General features: G+C 40.7%; 1 protein-coding gene across 2 annotated transcripts in view; it reads left to right on the top strand.

Annotated features, from left to right (window-relative positions):
- The window catches only part of RICTOR (RPTOR independent companion of MTOR complex 2), a 159,403-nt gene that overhangs the window by 51,985 nt on the left and 87,745 nt on the right, over positions 1–19,673 (top strand). For both annotated transcript variants that reach the window (XM_090037977.1, XM_090037978.1), the window contains exon 4: positions 18,251–18,315. In XM_090037977.1, the coding sequence (XP_089894103.1) occupies positions 18,251–18,315 (65 nt within the window). The remainder of the gene's footprint in view (positions 1–18,250; positions 18,316–19,673) is intronic.

The raw sequence follows: 19,673 nt of genomic DNA, 5'->3' as shown, positions 1-19,673 counted from the left end.
GGGGTAGAATCTAATCATTGGAGGTTTGTCTTGAATTTCTCCCCCTCCCACTGCTACAACAGGGAAAAAATATCTGGGACATTAGGTAGCCCCTTTGCTCTTTGCTTCCACCCACCTTTTTCCCCAGACAGCCCCCTTCACCTTCTCTTTACTGTCAGACCCTGCTTTCCCTGAGCACATGGAAGTGAGGCACAAATATGAAAACAATAACCTTGAAATTAAACAATTTGTATATAGTGCCTATATACTTAGTTCATCCAGAATTCATGCCTTTTTCTGAAACTGCTGCAAGTTACGGCACAGGTACTCCATAAATGCACTTTTGAGCAAGACCTTGGCAGCTACTTGTGTAGTTACAAACAATGCGTAATATTAGTCCAAAACCAAAAGGCTTATAATTTACCACATAGTTCATGGAGCTAGGCCCCACCAGAGTTGACAGCATTTCAACCCATGGTTAACCCAATGCTCAGCACTGCCAAGTATGTGTGTGTACTCCATATACCTGCCCCAGAGGATCACTGGGTGTGTCTACACGTTCGTTAATTTGCTTCAGGTAGTATGCCTTAAATCTAGTACCTCCAGGCTCATATACATGCACATGGAGCCTGCTCTGACATGCTGGAAATCCAGTGCGTCAGAGCAGACTTGATTAATTGGGTCTGCTGGAGCACAAAAATTGACGTGCTTTGGCAGCTTTCTGCATCATGAGTATCAGCACTGCTGGACATCTCTGCTGAAAAAGTGGTAGCAATATGCTTTGAAATAAAGCACGATGAGCTTTAGTTCAGAGTGCCTCACTATCATTTTTTCAGTGTGGGGTTGCATGATGACACTGCAAGTGACATGCAGGTGCTTTTAATTAGTGCAGCTCACTAATTACCATGTCCCACAGCACCTGTAAAAATGCCTTCCATGGTGAAATACCAGAAGAAGGTGCATTAGCCTATTTTAATGCACATTAGCTAAAGAGCATATTTTTTTTTGTGATGCTCTGATATGCTTTTAAGAGAGGCTAATGAACATTAAAGTACACATGTAGACAAGTCCCATGTGTTTATTAGTCCCTACTTGTGACTGGAACCAGGTGTTCTTGTCACAAGTCCTGGGATGCTCTAAAAATGTATTTGCCCATGAGGCACAGGGTGGTCTGGTCAGGCTTCACCTCATGAAGGGTGAGGCCACACTCATCATATGCACCAGGCTGAGAGGGAGCAACAGAGGGATTCTGGGTGAACTGTATGCAGTATCATGGCTCACCATGAGTAAAAAAAGTTGGCACTGAGGGGGACTGTGCTGAATGGGCACTACCATATGTCTTATTGAAATGGATTGCACTAACCTATCCTTGTGGTAGGTTTCCATCAGCGTGTTTGCCCAGTGTAGGCCATGTTTGTTTTTTCTTTATAGTCATGCTCAGTATTGGCTTCACTTAACCAGTTTCATAGTTTGTTTTCATTGTTAAGAACATGTTCCTTTTGGCAGCAGTTTAATGATAGACAATGTATTTAGTGTGATTTCCTTGTATGTAATTATAGGATATGGGGCTTTTTCTCCCATGGCAATTGGGGGAGGGGGGAACTCATCTTGTATTTGAGTAAATACAGTAAACTGCAGAACAGTGGCACAAGCGGCATGGGCAGCCTCTGTGGCACATGGCAGGTTCTATGATTCTAAACCAGGGATTCTCAATTATTGTAGATGTATGGGTACTCTTTGATAGACTAGGGATATCCCTGTGAAAATGCCACCTCTGAGTTTTCACTCATTTTTTGACTACAGAAAAAATTATTCATCTGCTATATAAAAAGCTCAGATTGCAACAGGTCAGAATGTTTTTGATGTTATGGATTCCTATCGGAAATCTCTGGGTTTATCTTGTGAATCATGTTTGTGCATTAACAGTGCTAACATTACATGGCACCCCAGGGCACCGTTGAAAGCATCTAATAGTACCCCTGAGTGCCATGGCACTCTGGTTGAGAATTACTATGCTAAACCTTCACTGGTGAAGTGTAAGCGTAGGCCAGGGCTTTTACTTTTATGCCCCAACGCTTGTCTGACATTTCACCCAACCGTGCACTTGGTCCACTAAGAGGTAGCAAAAAAACCCTTTGGTCTCTTATGTATTTCCTGCATCATCATGGCTGTCATAACACTCCAACTCTCCTACAAGATGAAAGTTTTCAGTGAGTCTTTGCATTTTATGATTTATATTGGAAGCTAGTTATTTAAGATGTTTATCCTTTGTGCTCAGCTGGAATAAGGTGAAGGGCTGGAATTGCTCACTGTCTTTTTTGAATGAGTGACTAAGAAATTCCATTCAAAATATCACTGAAACAAATTCAGTTTTTTCAAATACCAAACTGGTGAGTGAGCCTTCATGTTTCAGTTGCCAAAAAAGGACAGCTTTGCCACTGATAAGCACCTAATTTCAGATACAATCTGAGTTGTTAGGCATTGGGTAAATTTGTTTTCATTGGACTAGCCTTATGTAACAAAATTCGGAAGGCAAATTTAGACTTGGATCAAATGAAGATGGTAATACACATATTTAAGACATGAGTTATCTGATCCATATTCAGGGGTGACTGGTGCTTCCTGAGTCGGCCGGGGGGGGGGGCATAATTTGTGAGCGGGCCTGGGGGCAGGCTAAAAGCCCCATATCCACTCCGATAATTTTGTGCTGTGGCTTAGTGCCCCCCATCTTCCCTCCCCCAGCACGTCGCTGGCCTGCGCAGCAAAAAAACTGCTTCATCCTGAGTTGCCCCCAACTTGGCACCAATCTCAGGGGGGGTACATGTCCCTCTGCCCCCTCCCCTCCGTGCCTCCTACCAGTCAGTTGCCTGTGTCCTTTAATTTGTCAACATTAAGAAGTCTTTATTAGTGGTGTTAATAATTATTTACTGCAAGTACAGTCTAGGGGATAAATACATTTTCACTGATTTATCTCCTAAAATGCTTTTTCTATCTCTTGACAGAAAAAAAAATTAAAGTTATCAGTTTAAAGGTTTAGAACAGAGTCCTGTAGCTAACCCAGCTTGGTAACTACAGATCAAAACAACACTTGCATACTCTGAATTATCATGATGACATGGAAACATTTTTTGAAATTCTAAAATTAAACAGAAAAAAGATCTTTTTATCCTAAACTTTGATTGATGAAATCATATAAAAGTCATCAAGAAAATCATTATCCACTAGCTGTGCTCCTCATCAAATGTCACTTTTTTTTTTCTGTCCTCTCTCTTTCATTTTCCTAGTGTGAGACTGCCACCACTTCTCTTATATACATCCTCTAGTTGTACTTGCTCCTTTCTATAGATTTATACCTCTCTTTCTAGTGACTTCAAGTTAGTGCAGACGCCCCATATTTGTAGATTCCACTCTTCCCAAAGAGTTTGGAAATTGTGAGGATGGGGAAGGAGATGCAAGCTCTGCTTATTAGGCAGATTACAATTTATCCCCTAAATTTAGGTGATGATTGTTTAGGATGATCCTGCCTCAGGCAAGGGGTTGAAGTAGATAACCCCTGGAGGTCACTTCCAGCCCTACTTCTCTATGACTCTGACTCCTAAATTCTCAAAAACTGCAGTTGTAATTCTGACCTCATTTCTTAATTGAGGATGGGGGGTGAGTGTTCTACAAACATGTTTCTTAATCTCCTTGATGTCAGAGTTAAGATTTTGTATAAAAGATTTTTGAGGCATTCCTGCTGGTATTGAACAGGAATGCATTATGGACCTAAGATTCAAGACACTTAATTGAGGTTTATCTGTTTTATAATGTTGTGTTATGTCTAGTGACATTTTTTATTCTACTTGGAGTAAGTTAAAAGGAAATGTAACCACATTTTTAATTTATTGGATGAAACAATATTTTTTGCTTTTCATTATTTAAATACGCTCATAACCTTAATAGGAGGTAAGGGATTCCACAGTAGGCAAGTATGGGATAAGAATTATGTAATATTTTATGAACTTTTTTTTTTTTTACAATTTTAGATGCATTCTGAAATAAATACTTGGCATCCAACGGATATTTTCCATCAATGATTACTGCAGAAGTAGAGCAAATACTGGCTTTTTAAGCCATCTTGTTTTCTCCCCAAATACGATTCATGTGTAGGAAGCCCAAGGAATTAAATAACTAGTTTAGCATAAAGGTTTCAGTTTTAACAAGCAAGAGGTTAAAAAAAGCCCCAAACTTGAACATGTTTCTGTCTTATCTTCCTTTAGCTACATAAGTGGATTGAGGGTAGAGGGGTCCCATTTGAGTCTGCTTAGGTAGCTGAGCAGTTTTACTCTAGTGAAAAATTATTCACTGTATTAGTTCCAGGGATCATTTTTACTTAGTATTGGGAAGGCAGGCAAATGCTCGTGCAATCTGAGAGCCAAGAATATATGAACATATATGTATGCTTACAAATAAGGTACACCAGGTAAAACTGAGTATGTAATGCAAAAAGAATAACACTGTCTAAATTACTTTACTTATAAAGAAATATGTTTGCCTAAGTGTGCCTGCTGAGGTGACTGAAGTGCCATTATTTGTTGAAGAAGTTAAAATTCCTTTTAAGGTGAGGACAGAGGGAGCTGGTGATGTGATCTCTTAACCATGTGAGTGTCACAGAAATGTGCCTGTGTTCTGACCTCACTTTACTAGATAAAGTAATGAATATAGTTGACCGCTGAGCAGCAGAATCTTAAAGGACTTTTTGTGAAAATTAGTATAGCTTGTTAAAATAATAGACTGCAGCTGAATCTTTAAAAAATAAAAATAAAAAGATATTAATTTATATTCAAAACTCAGTCCTTTTTAAATAAAAATAAGTCTGAAGCTAATGTTCCTCAACTCTTCTGAAATGTCTAAGAATCTTGACATTTGTAAGTTTTTTGTCAGGAAAAATAAAATTTTAATTTTTCCAAATTGATTTGTCTTATTTCTGCATGAAATTAAAATAAAGGACATTTAATTTAGTCTTACTAATGTTGGCCAAGTAAAGAGAGAATGCTGGGGGGGGCAGGTTCTACCATACTAGGTCTTTACCCTTTGTTTTTTAAAAACAACTGCCCAATATTGAAAACGTACAGTTAAAAACTATAATTTGAATATTCTTGTTCATAAGTTTTTCAACTCTTGCTTCTCACTACCCTTTTTCTGTATCGGAGAAGGCATATTATATACATAATATTGTTTGTCTCTTACCTGTTTGTTAATTATTTTGAGGACAAGGCTTATTGTTTAAATTTTATATATTAAATAGTCTGCTTTTTCTACCAAGGGTAATGTGATCTAGTTGAGATGCAGATTCTGTATAATATGGTAATACAAAGCTGGATATGTTAGAATAAAAAATTGGCCATCTTTTTAGGACTTCACAGAAGCATATTTAACAGGAGGCAATTGAGCCTGGAAAAGTCAGGATGTAGATGGAAACCATTGCAAGCACTGGACTAAAAAAAAAGAGGAGGGCACAAAGATTAGAACTGAATGCAACAACAAGGCAAACTGGAGGAAGTCTTCTCAGTGGAGGGAGTTACAGAACAGATAGAAGAGAGATCAGAACACAAGATTTTTCTGGTCTTTGAAGGTGACGGGTGTTGACTTGTTTTGGAAAGATGAAGAAGATGAAAATGAAAGTGAAGGTATTTGAAAATAGGGTGGAGTTAATAAGACACTGTGGCCAGACACTTTTTCTGGTTTAGGTGGTTGGAAACAGGTTTATACCCATAACACAACAGAAGTTCAGGGCACATAGACTGTGATCTGACATTTTTTTAAAGCAGTCTAAGGTAGACCTGGATTGGTGTAGTATCAGACTTGCTTTATCTAGGATAGACCAATGAATTGAATGTCAATACCTTGATTTTTAGCAAGGCTTTTGATACGGTTTCCCACAGCATTCTCACAGGCAAGCTAAGGAGGTGTACAGGGTAGATGAATGGCTTGTAGGGAGGATAGAAAACCGGCTGGAGCACTGGACTCAGAGAGTGATAATCAATGGCTCAGTGTCTAGTTGGCAGCTGATATCTAATGTAGTCCCCCAGGGGTTGGTCCTGGAGCCAGTTTTGTTCAATTATTTTCATCAGTGACATGGAAGATGGCACAGAGTGCACCCTCAGCAAGGTCACAGATTATATCAAACTGGAGAGAATAGTAGATATGGTGGAGGGTAGGGTTTGGATTCAGAATTACCTAGACAAATTGGAGGTTTGGACCAAAAGAAATCTTATGAGGTTTAACAAGGGCAAGTGCAAAGTCCTCTACTTAGGATGGAACAATCCCATGCACCAGTAGAGGCTGGGGGCTGACTGGCTGGGCAGCAGCTCAGCAGAAAAGAACCTGGGGGTTACAGTGGACAGCAAGCTGAATAAGAGCCAACAGTGTGCCCTTGTTGCCAAGAAGGCTAACGGCATACTGGGTTGCACTGGTAAGAGTACTGCTAGCAGATCAAGGCAAGTGATTCTTCCCTTCTTTTCAGCCCTGGTGAGGTGGCATCTGGAGTATTGTGTTAAGTTTTGGACCCCCACTATAGAAAGGATGCAGCAAATTGGAGAGAGTCCAGTGGTAGGCAATGAAAATGTTGAGGGGGCTAGCAGATATGACTTAAGAGAAGAGGCTGAGGGAACTGGGCTTATTTAGTCTAAAGAAGAGACGACTCAGAGGGGATTTAATAGCAGACTTAACCTATCTGAAGGTTTCGAAAGAGGATGGAGCTAGATAGTTCTCAGTGGTGACATATGACAGAACATGAAGCAGTGGTCTCAAGTTACAGCATGGGAAGTTTAGGTTAGATATTAGGAAGAATTTTCTCACTAGAAGAGTAGTAAAATAGTGGAACAAGTTACCCAGAGAGGTTGTGGACTCTTCATCCTTGGAGGTTTTTAAGACTGGGCTAGACAAAGCTTTTGCTGGGATGATCTAGTTGAGGATGGCCCTGTTTTGAGCAGGGAGTTGTCTAGATGACCTTCTGAGGTCCCTTCCAACCCCAATTTTCTATGATTCTACCAGGTCTGCTGAATATAAGGAGGTCACTGTCCACTGGCACCCTAGGGGCCATTGTGGGTTCCCCGCTACCTCACCTCACAAGGAGCCACAGCTCTTCCGCTCCAGCCAAGTGCCTAGGCAGCCCTGACCCTGAGCTGTCTAGCTGTCAGCCACAGGTAGGACAGAGGAGGGGTGCAGAGCTTGAAAGCTGCTGGGTGGTGTCAGCAGCACACCCAGCATTCCCGGCCCATGTTGACAGGGCACAGAGTGTCTGTCCAAGTCCTGGGATGGTGCTGGAGCAGCTCCAGGAAGGGCTCACAGGATTCCTTTCTGCCATCCCCTGGAGCCAGCACCAATGTTGAGGCTCAAGCCACTTTCCATGCAGCCTTCTTTTCTGATGGGGACGGGTGGGTGAACAACAGCCATGCCTTTGCAGCAAGCCCTTTCTGGAGCTGCTTCAGCACACAGTCCTGGGGCTTGGATGGAACTGGGACGGGGAGAGGCCCCCACCGACCCATGCTGGCAACGAAGGGTATACCGGCACTGCCTCCCCACAGCATCTCATGAGCTCCGCACCTCCGGCTTCCCCCCACCTCACTCCCTGCCTCTGTCCTGCCTGGACATAGCCCAGTCACCACTATGCTGCCCCCAGAAGGGGCAAGCATGCCATGCCTCATTTTGGTGGCTGCGTGCAGCTGACTGCTGCCTGATAGATGATGGGGCAGAGGGGAGAAGTGTCTGCCCAACAGCCGTTCAGGGATGACACAGCCGTTTGACTACACTCAGTTGCCCTTGGCAATCTCCAGCATACTGGGAGGCATGCGGGAGTGCCCCTCACCTTCGGCCAGCGTAGGCTTCAGTGTGCCCTCACCCACTGAAGGGCAAACATGGGTTCTGCTTGCTCCTAATCCGATCTATGCAGCTTAGAGAAACCTGCATAGATTGCATCAATTCTGCCTCGGGTTTTTTGAATATCTGTACTTAGCCTGAAACGAAGGCAACTGACTGCAGTTTTGTACTGAAAGGCAGTTTATCAAGGTATGGGAAAGTTGTGGGTTTTTTCTGGTGCAATTCCAGGTTTCCTTTGCCTGTCCTAACCTCCCCTTTTAACATCTGTAATTTTTAAAGCAAAGGGTGCTTGGAAAGGAGGAGAGATGTATATACTACTGCTAACAATATCCTGATAGCAGTACCTGGACACGATAAAGTGGTATAGCCTCAGAGCTCTTCTTTACACTGTGGTTAATAAATCAGTCAGTTAACATCAGTGTTAGCTTCCAGTCTGCTAGAACGTTTCTCCTCTTTGATTTATGAAAATGCAACCAGGGATTTGTCACATCCCAACTGGATTGTTGAAATTCACTGTAAGGGTAGAACATGAAAGGAAGTCAGCCAGGGTCTTGAGTTCAGACAGCCCATAGATAGATGCTTACCAGCTCAGCATGGTGGGATACCTTGAAATATTGTATTTACTTGAATCCAGAATGAGTGTTTCTCCTCCCACCTTGGGGCGGTGTGGCAGGGAGAGCCTTGGTTTATATGAGTACTGGCCAGTGACAGGCAACGGCTCAGCTCTGGCTTCAGTCCTCACCAGGATGGCTTGTTTGGCAGGGCAGTGGGGGCTTGCAGGAGGGAGAGACCACATGATGTGGGGCAGACAATGCAGCCACCGCCCCTATCCAACTACCCCCTCCACTTGCCCCTCCCTTACCTTCTGTTCTGGCTCTGGTCCCTTCAGCCCTAACCCACCCCAGCTGAGAGCTGCTGCTGGTTCTCCCTGCCTGGGCTGAGCTGACAGCCCTAAGCTGGAGCACAGCTGCAGCATAAGGTAGGTGGTGAGGAGGGGGGAGTAGGGGGAAAGCATGGGCATTGGGGCAGGAGGAAGAGGGCAAGTGGTAGGGATGCCAGCTGCAGGGGAGGGCAGGGAGTGGGGGCGGGGGCAGGCACAGACATGAGGTGAAAGGGACAGGCAGTTGGGGATACATACAGGCATGGAGGGGCAGAAAGGGGGATCATAGTAGGTGTATGAGGTGGCAAGCATTGTGGGAGACAGGAACAGGCACTGGGGGTAAGGAGCAGGGATGGCAGGGGCAAAGGTTGGGGGTCTAGCCCTCCACCCCTGGCTGCTGCTTTCCCTGTCACAGCAGTTGGGGGGGGGCGGGCATTTATGATTACATTACGCTAATTAGATTCTATACATGGAAAATGATAACACGTTTAGAATTTTCCACGTATAGAATCTAATTTTTGGGGTTCATCTTGTATTCAAAATCATCTTGGATTTAGGTAAATAAGTATAGCATCCCTTTGCATTCTGGTCCTTGTTTTAGCTTCTAGTCTGTCCCTTTCCCATTTTGAGGTCTTGATGCTGATCAGAGTCCTCAGTTGTTAGGACTTGGATGAGTTCTTGACTGAGTGTGTTATCCACCAAGACTGTTGCACTACCTTCAGACAAAGTTGAAAGCCTGTGCTGAATTATTTGAGGACAAATAATAAAGCATTCTGTCAAAGGGACTCAGCTGTGGAAGAAGACTTCTAAGCAAACTAGTCTAAATCCAGGGACTGTGGCTACTTTTAGGGCTTGTTGCAAGACCTTTGTCTTTTAATGTGGTTTTTTCCATAATAATGATCTTGAGATACATAGGCACACATAGTTGCACAAGTGGGAATAGAAAAACGTGGAAAGACTCCACAAAGCTTGCTAGGCACTTTCTTTTATAATTAATACAAATGTTGTCTGTGCTGTTTTGAACAAAACTTACCTTACATTTTGTATTACAGTTGATTTTGTATTAGTCTGTGGTGTCATCTGTTACTGTGAATATTCTGTTCAGTGTACTTTAATAGACCACACTCAATTTGTATATGGTATTGACCTCCTGTGGTTGTTATTTTGAGCTACTGTTTCTAAGATGTGTTGATATGGTACACAAATTACTATGACTCATCTCAGTAGCATGAAACAATACTGAACTGACAGTAAACATGAGAAATCTTCCCTGAGACATTTGAAAAAAGGCTCTGGCCTAGAGTAGCATTTTATACTAATGTTAAGTCCCTCTCTCCCCCCGCCCCTTCCCAGGATTTTGTTCTTTTTTGCAGCTTTATAAAAAAAAGTATGCATTTCAAAGTTGAATTATGACCAGCAAATAAGAACAAATTCTAACAGGTAAGTAGATGTTCATGACATCAAATATACAAAGGAGAATTAGTTTAATTTTAGGATTCTATATAGTATATATAGCCAATATTCCATTTAGTAAATTAAAACAGTACTTAAGCCATATTATGGAAGATACAGGACAGTTGAGCATTCCTATTTTGCTTGATTTTCCAGATTTAAAATAAAATTGAAATGCAAATTGATTATTAGATATGGAAATTAAAAGCACCGGTAAGTGTATCTGATCTTAACAGGAGTTTAAGAATCTGTACAGATAGTTTTGATTTGCTTAAAACATCTGAGAGTGAAACGAGAAGAATTTGGTGGATAAGACTGGAGATTTGTTTTAAGCTTTAAATCTTCTTAAGTGCCTTTTTATTTATTAGTTCACTAAGTTCCAAAATAAATGGCAACTGTTGCATTCAGTAAGAACATAGCTAACTTCTGTGTATCAGATATTTTCACGTGACAAATGTTTCAGCTTTCTAAACCATTATTCATTCTTCTGAATGAAAGAGAAGAAATACTGTCCCACCTACTCATTTTCATGATATGTTCTCTAATTACAGCAATTTGTTTGTGAAAATGTAGTTTAAAAATAGTAAAAATGTTGGAATGAAAGATCCCAGGGTCCTTTAGTCTCTTTCCTCTCCCCCCCGCAACGTCTGAGGTACGGTCACGTATGCAAGTTTGACACATTTGTCAGGGATGGTCTGTCCTTAGAAACATCCAGCAGCAAGAATTCCACAACTTCCACAGATAGCTTGTTCTAGTACTTAACTCTCCTTTTATGGTTAAAAGGTTTTCTTAATACCCAACCTAAATCTTGCCTGTTCCAAATTAGTCTGGTTAGTATTTGGATATGGAGAATAGTTGAATGCTTTGGTCCAGACATATTGATGAAAGACATCTAAGTGCTACTTATGCATCTATGTGTAGACATATGAGAAGCACTTTGCCACTGCTGCAGATTTTAGATCTTATTTCCACCTGTATGACTAGATTTATTCTGACCTGTTACAGATGCTTGTGCCCATGGCCATCCTATTTAGTCCTGGAAAGGTTCATAACTCTCAGTTCCAAGGACTTTGGTCTAAGAAAAGAACAGGAGAGTGGCTATCTGACAGCACAGGAAAGCCTTCCTATTTTTTAGTCCAGTAGGCCATGGTTGGGAGACTTGCTCAAAGAGCGAGACACCCAGGCCTTCCTTGTCCCAACAGAGTTTGTACCCAAACCATGTACTTCTCAGCCAAGTATCCTAATCATTAGGACCTTTATTGCATTTGTTGAAGCGTGGCAGCCAGACAGCCAAGAGGGGGAAGATGCAGAAACCAAGAGAGCAAGCTAGAAGAAGCTTGCTTTATGAGATGGGCAGTACCCTGACTTCTGGCCCTTCATATCCCTAAATGTAGATATGTATATACCACTTTATGTACTTTTCAGAGAGAGATAATTTGGGTTTGTCTTCTTTATAGCAGCTTTTCACATAGTGGAAAAATATCATCATATATGATAGCATTCTGTAATCTTTTCTTTTTCTGTACAAAACAAACCTGATTCTTTGAGGGTTTTTTTGCACAGGTCATATTTTTTGACACCCTTCTGCCAGACTTTAATTTGTCCATGTCTGTCTTACAGTCTGATACTCACAATTGTACAGGCCTCACCACTATCATACAGAGTGAAATTGTATGCAAGCTGCATACAGCACTACTATTAACTGCATTTCTGGGAGTATCTTTTTGCCACAGTATCATGGTTTTGTGTTTTGTTTTGTTTTTTACTCATTTAGCTTGTGGCCAGCTATAATCCCCAGATTTTCTGCACTGCTGCTGTATATACAAATATTCTCCATTTTACATCTGCACATGATTTTTTGCCTTTCTAAATGTGTTTTTCACTTTATTGAATTTCATGTTGTGTATTTCAGACCATTTCTCCAAATAATTGAGATTATTTTGACTTCTAGTCCTGTCATCCAATGTGCTTGCAGTAGCTCTCACCTTTGTGCCAGCTACAAACTTTTATGTATATACTATACTATCATCCAAGTTGTTAACAAAAGTATTGATTAGGGTCAGGCTGAAGACAGCACTTGACTTGATGTGCCTTCAGTGGATTATTAACTACTTGTGTGGTTTTTCAACTGCTTGTATGCTCATCTTATAGAAATTAAATTAGAAAGTAGATATTTACACAGTTTAGCAGCTGGGACAAAAAACATTAGCCACATGATGAGAGATTCCAGTTGGATTGCCATTTATTCCATGGACCCTAGCTTCTGCTGCCCTACTGATGTGTGAAAAACAAAGTTTCTAGACTTGTCATAAACTTTGGGAAAATGTAAGGCTGGTCCTAGTAAAAAGTACTTAACATGAAAATGAAGCCCTCCGAGAGTTGTCCACAGAATGTGCTGCTTTAAGGAACAAAAGACTTTTCCACTCATCTTACTGGTTTACCATGTGTGGGTACTTGCATTATGTTGTGGGCCAGCAAGATCAAATATTGAACAACTTGATCCATGGAACCACTAAAGGAATCGGATCAGTCATCACTATTTTCTTGTAGCATTGCATAGATGCATAGGACTGAGCGAGTTCTTGAGTTGAGAGTATTTGTACTGGAGAAGAACATACTGAGGGAGGATTTGATAAGTCTTCAGATAGCTGAAGTGTGCTAATGGGATGTTCTCTGTGGCTATAGGGGACAGGACAAGGGATAAATCGTCTTAAATAGTCTTAAATTGCTGCAAGGGAAATTTAGGTTGGAAATTATGAAGAATTTTCTCAGTATAAGAATGGTTGAGCACTGGGATAGACTATCCAAAGACATTGTATAATAGATGTTAAATTGGAGTAGATGATCAATAAATACAGGCCTATAGAGTGTTAAACACTGAATTTCCTGTTTACTCCTGCTATAGAAAACTCACTTTTTTTCCCAGTTCCATTCTCTCCTGCATGAACCAGTTTCTCTCTCCTTGCATCCAACCTCCAACATAGGTAGTTTTCCTGAAATAGCTCCAGACTCAGCTCTGGCATAGCAAGCCTTTTATTCCAAAGATGCTCAGTTAGAACAGTGTGTTCACATTCACACTGAGACACAGAAGTTAAATTAACTTGATATTATGGAATTTCTTACGCCTGTTTCATATGTATTTTCATGGTCTTTTTAAAATACATTTTGCTTGCTTATAAGCTAATATTGTTTTACTTTTCAATATCTTCCTCCCTGCCTCCCGCACATGTCATTTTTATTCTTCATAATGAAATTATTTGTGTTTTGTGGGAATAAAACAGCTAAGGTAAAGGTGGAAGTATGTAGGAGGAAGTGGGGAATAAAAATACGATATTCATGAAGCTGACTACAGGAAAGAGAAGTGAGCGACAAAAAACAAGTACAGGCGGCAAGGTTAAATTGATTCTGTAGCATGCAAGCAAATGTATCATATCTAATGACAGTGCAGACAGATGAGTTCATGATGGTGGCTTGCACACAAAAGCAGTATTAGGTATTTAAATATATTTATTTAAAGCTTTCTGGAATCCTTGCACTGGAAGCAAGAATACCTCATGATCAGTGAAGAGCTCAGAGGAAGCTTTTAGGATATACTGGGAGTTGGATCAGTACGGTGTACCTGTTTTGTTGTATGTGAAGATGCCCTTTAAAAAGGGTATTCTTGGATCTTCCTATTGGTGCTTACGCTATTGAATATAGTTAAAACAAAGGAAGCCCACAAAGCAGTAGTGGGGTTTGGCAGTTCTGGGATGTACCTGAATCTTTCTTTTTTTGGCAAAGTAGAGCAATTACAACCAAATGATTTTTATTTTTGACCAGTTTTTAAAAAAAATAAAAAAATAATTTCTACCTGAAAGGAAGAAAGAAAGAAAATGTATTACAAGGTATGTGCCCACCAGTTATAATTACTATACAGGGTAAATTCTGCCTTTATAGTTTGATTCTCATTCTCCTATTCAAATTAAAACTATTAAGATAGAAACAGAATTATGGAACAATATTTGTAATTACATTGAACTAGTATATTTCCTTCCAGAAGTCAGAATTAAATTAAGTCTCCATCTTACATCATGACTTATTTGTGAAGAATTAGATCTGAATATTCCCCTGAGAGTGTTTAGTTCAGACTGGACTGAAAGGAGCATTAAAACATTCTATATAGGAGAATCTTGCAAATATCTAATGTAGCTTAAGTGCCTTCTTTTTATGATTCACCAGCACTGACACGAACAATCATTTACAAAGAAAATTGCTGTTTTGTCATTTATAGCTAATTCTATTTTTAAAATGCATTGCAGAGTAATGTTTGTTCCGTATGTACATATAATTCTCATATATACCATATTGATTCACATACTACACACACCTTTTTCCCAAAGATTAAACATCGCAAATTGGGGTGTGTATTTAAGTGAAGAAGCTGATTTCCGCACCAAAATGAAGGTTAAGGGTGTGCTGCCTCGTTGGGCCCATGCAGGAGGGGTGGAGGCTGGTTCTCAGTGTCATTCATCCAATATTTTCAGGTCCAACCCTTGAAGTTTAACCTTCTCACAGCTGCTGTTAGTTCAATATTGCCTGTGACAAGATTAAAGCTTGAGTTTTGGAGCTGGATGGAGAGGGTGAGTGACTCGTGCTTGGGAGCATTCAGTCATGGTGAGCCTGTGCTGTGGCAGAAAATACTCGACGGGGGTGGGGAAACCTCTTTATTTTGCCTTCCTAAAACAAGGTGTGCATCGCATGCACCCCCAGGTAATACAGTGGTGCTGGGGTAAGCTAAAGCTTTTTTGTGTTTGCTTTGCAGTCTGAGAGAATCACACTTAGTTTCAGATGCTGCCATATTGCAATTTGTTCTGAATTTACTGTACCATAAATCCTTGTTTACATGCACATAACTTTTACCTGTCTTGTTGACAAAACCTTTTTCTCCTGGAAAGGATAGGCTTTTTGCACTTCAAAACTATCACTAAATTTTTCAAACAACAAATTCTTGCTGAGGATTCTGAAGACAGCTGCTCTATAAAAGCTTGGTGTTCTCATTATAAGCTTTTAAAAATTGTAAAATGATGAACTTCATCAATATTTGATCAATATTTGCTTTACTTTCATAGTGATATACTTTCCTGGAATTAAACAGTAAGCAATTTTTACCAACTGTTTTCTCTCACTGTTTTGCTTACACCCTACCAACCGATTTTCACAGTTCATAAGATGTCAATAGAAATGCTAAAGCAGCAGCAGTGGCCTTAAGCAGTCCAACATTATTGGTGTCACAAAAAATTAGGTTAATACTGGGATGTGACATACTGTCATAACTAGTTGATACCAGTAATGCATAGTGATTCCATCACTGTAACGTACAAAATTCAGACAAATTAATTAGGTTCTTTATCCTTTTCATATTTCATACAAATTGAAATTTTCTTTTAAATATGGGTAGACACGATGCAAGAACATATGCAGATTTCCATAAAATCCAATTAGAAATTATTAGAAATATTATCTGTAACCGTTTCAGACCAAGTTCGTCTTAATTTGTCCCATTCTTTGAACTTGGCTGAAGTTCAGTGTATTAGGATGGGGGGAAAAATAGTGAATAAAATGCAGTTTGATCAAGTTAGCTACAGTTTGTATTTTTAAAAAATGAATGGCCTTGATATCTGAAAGAACTAAGAGCCCTACCATGACCCTGAAATGGATCACAATTACAAAAATTTTTCTTAAGAACATTCCTCAAGGATTTAGACTGGGGTGGTTAATAGAGCTGTGCAAAATTTTGGCAGCCCTTTTGTTTTGGAGGTGTTTTGGGCCATTTCAGCACCTGAAATACTGAATCCAAATCTAAGCGGAAGGCTCTGAAATGAATTGGAAGGCTCCAATATGTTTTGGAGTTTTGGAGCCAGGCTTTGAGGGAAGCAAAAACTAAGAAGAGGAAGGAGAAAGAATGGGGGGAAAGATTGCTCTGATACTGACATCTAGTTCCCAGTTCAGTTCCCCAGCTCTCTGATCATTCCCCCAGCTGTTCCTGGGGGGGCACAGGTCCCTGATTTGTGTGCAGGGTTTCAGTGGACCGGGGCCAGCAGCAGCTGTTTGTCACGGTCTGTGTCAAGCGCCAAGAAGACTGCGGTGCTGCCACTGGCCCTAGCCTGCAGCAGTGGCCTGCACCCTCCAGGAAGAGCTGGGGAATCAAACCGGGAGCTGTGTGACCTGACTTTGCAGGGAGCAGAGATCCACGTGTGGGTCTCCTCGCCTGCATGGAGGGCAATGGTTCTCCCCTGGATGAGCCACCCGCAGCCCTATCCTACTCCGTGCTGGGGCCCTGCAGCCTCCAGCCTTGCCCAGCTGGCTAGGGCTATGCAAAGCTTTCCGTGCAGCCCATTTGAAACGCATTCAGAGGAGATTCAGAAATGGATTCAGCTGAAACGAAACAGGACAGTGATCTGAAACATCAGAATGAATCGCTGTTTTCCAAAATGGCTGAATCCCAAACTGAATTAAAAACCAGCCTTTTTGAACAGCTTAGTGCTTAATCTATCTGGCCCCTTTGCCTGGATGAGTGGCTGGGGGTTGGTCCACAAGCAAGATTCAGCTTGGGGTCAGTATATGTGTGCACTCTGGCTTAACGACCCACCCCTGTGTGCCAGGTCTGCCCCAACCTGCCCCAGTACACGGGCTTCACCATCCAGTGCATGAAGGCTCCCTCAGAACTGCAAGTTGGATGGAAGGGGAGAGCTGGCATTGTTAACCACCATGGTAGTTGCCTAGAGTCATAGTAATTAACACTGCTACTATTCCCCCACTGCCAAATTTTCAGCCCTGTGGGAAGCCCTGTGGGCCAGATGTCATGATTCCACAAGTTGTACCTGGGGCAACAGGCCATAGGTTGGGCACCGTTGATCTAGACAGTTATGCTTTGTACTACCTTTAGGCATTTATACGTGTGCTCCGGGGCGAGGGGCGGGCAGGATGCAGCTGGGAGCCATGTGGTGTGGGAGCGGCTGGAGGAGTGGGGAGTGTGGGAAAGTGGGGAAATAGTGGTGGCAGCAAGTGGGCAGGTTGGCATGAGCACAGCAATGGCTGGGTGGGGTCATGGGGCCCAGGGCAGGGCTGCAGAAGTGCAGGTCCTGGGCTGGCAGAGGCTCTATGGAGCCAGACTGGCCATTTGAACCTGAGCTTTTGGGTTGGTTGGGAGTGATGAAGAAAGAGTCTGTTATTCATTTCAGTGCCTTCCTAAAAGAGAGCCAAAGTACCCAGCACTTGTGAAAAAAGGATGATATCCTTGCTCAATAAATCATGTTTGGCACTATCTAGATGTGTTTCTCAGCACCTGTCCATCTACTTCTAGACAATTTCATGCTGGCAAGAGAGCAAAAATTTTTAGAAAAGTCCCAACTAAATATAGCCCTTCTTCATGCACTCAACTAGGCCTGAATTGCTATTGGTTTCACAGAACTGGGGAGTGTTCAGCCTCTCTAAAACCAAGCAAAGATGTCTCACATTGAGCACCCAAAATTTAGTGGTTGTCCGTGAATTTTGTTTGAAATGCCTGTAATGCTATCTGTAAAGCATGAAGCTTAATAACAAGAAGCTGTTGATACAAGAGCCCTCTGAATATAGATTTTTATATCAAAATGGATTGACAGCAATACTTTTCAGCTGTCTGGGTATCTCGATCAGTTGCCCAAATGGTAGCTGGAGCAGATCAAGTGGTGATCAGTGTTTGAAGTTCGCAGGAGGCTATGCTGACAGACTGGGTAGTGGCTCTGTAGGCTGGATCTGGCTGGTGGATGGACCATACTATTGACACGCCTGACTTAAGGAGAATAGCAGTTGTCTGAAAGCAAGATATTTACAAAGCTGTTATGGAAACAATGTAAAGCTACATGGAAACAGTGAGGGCCTAGAGTGTTAAATGAGTGAGATTTTCAAAGCAGTCTGTGATATCAGTACATCTTCCTGTAAAATATGAAAGCTGCACTGTCTCCTTTATATTGCTTTGAAAATGTTAGTGTTTTAAACTTTTAAAGAGTACATACATTTTTAAAGCATAATTAAAACATGAGAAATTTATTTTATTTACAGCTTCTTTGTAATACTGGGCACGCTGAAGAAAAATTAGGCTTTACCTACGACAGCATCATAATATGGTAAGTAGCTCAAAGTTATGAAATAATATTTGAACCTTTTAAAATAGCTCTATTTGAGATAAAACACCAATTGTATTAGTTTTTTAATTAAAGTAATATAAAGGATGTATCTTTCTTGTTTAAATATTAAATATGTAATTTTAAAATTGCATATAATTTGTAAATTTAAATACCAGGTATATTTTTTAAAATCTTTTTTAATGTTTAAACACAAGTACAATTTAATTAAGGAAATAGGAAAGTTGTAATTTATATGTGAATGGAAATGAGAAATGAACAGGATTTCTAGTAAAATGCAGTTTCATACTGAATTGCGCATGAATGCAAAGTAAAATAATATTTTGAAAGCTCTCTCAAAGCTTGCAAAAAGCATATGAAGTGAAATCTTGGCCCCATTAAAGTTAATTGCAAATTTGCTGCGTCTTCAGTAGGACCAGGATTTAATTCCTAAACTTCTACAATAGTTCAATATACTTGGTAAAGAGACTTTTGTAGTATTATTCTCTCCTGCTAATAAGCCGAACCTGTGTAAACTTTCAAGGGGAATTTGCCACAGCATTATCATCATTTCCTGGAACTAAAATAATAATAATAAAGCTTTGCTTTTATTAACCCCCTAGTCTTCTGCACAGGCATGGATAGATTGTCCTTGGTTTTATCATGGGCAACAGAAACAGTAACTGTTCAGTCTAATTGTGCTTTCATTCAATTTAGACAAAACCTCTCTGACTTTAAGAGAAGGATGCAATAAAGCCAATAATTTGGGCATAAATTGCCTTAACTTTGAGGGAATTTTGTTTGAGTTCTTACAGAAATGTTATGTAATTGACTGTATTTGGTAAACAGACCATATTTCAACTTTTTTTGTGAAGGGTACCAGGATTTTCCCTGATGGAACTGTGTTCTTTAACCACTTCTATTAAATACTTTTCTGTTTAATGCACTTTTTTGTGTGACCTGCAATATTTCATTATTTTGTGAGTGGAATGACCTTTTTTCCCCCCATTGCCAAGAGATAAAAAATCAGGATTTTCATAAGGATAGTTCCTCTGAATCAGTTCACAAATCTGTCAAGTTCAGTATCTTGCCTGTTTGTTTCTGGTAGCAGATGATTTAGAGGAAGATGTAAAACCTTTATAGTTGGCAGATGTAAGATAATTTGCTTACTCCAGGTCTTCACATCCAGAATCCTGATTAGTCTTGTTGCTGTTTTTCTAAACTCCCTTCTAGTTTGACAATATCTTATTGAGATGGGGTATAATGTACTCTATCATACTGTACATGGTATTCCAGATAAAACCTGACTCTTGATGTATATCAAAGTGATCATAATATTCTTTGTAACGCTCAGTATCGCA

The sequence above is a fragment of the Crocodylus siamensis genome, chromosome 3 (assembly GCF_052110815.1).
Source record: "Crocodylus siamensis isolate JL-2025a chromosome 3, ASM5211081v1, whole genome shotgun sequence".
Lineage (NCBI taxonomy): Eukaryota > Metazoa > Chordata > Crocodylia > Crocodylidae > Crocodylus > Crocodylus siamensis.
The sequence above is the reverse complement of the archived record's forward strand: the minus strand, read 5'-3'. Positions and strand labels throughout refer to the sequence as shown.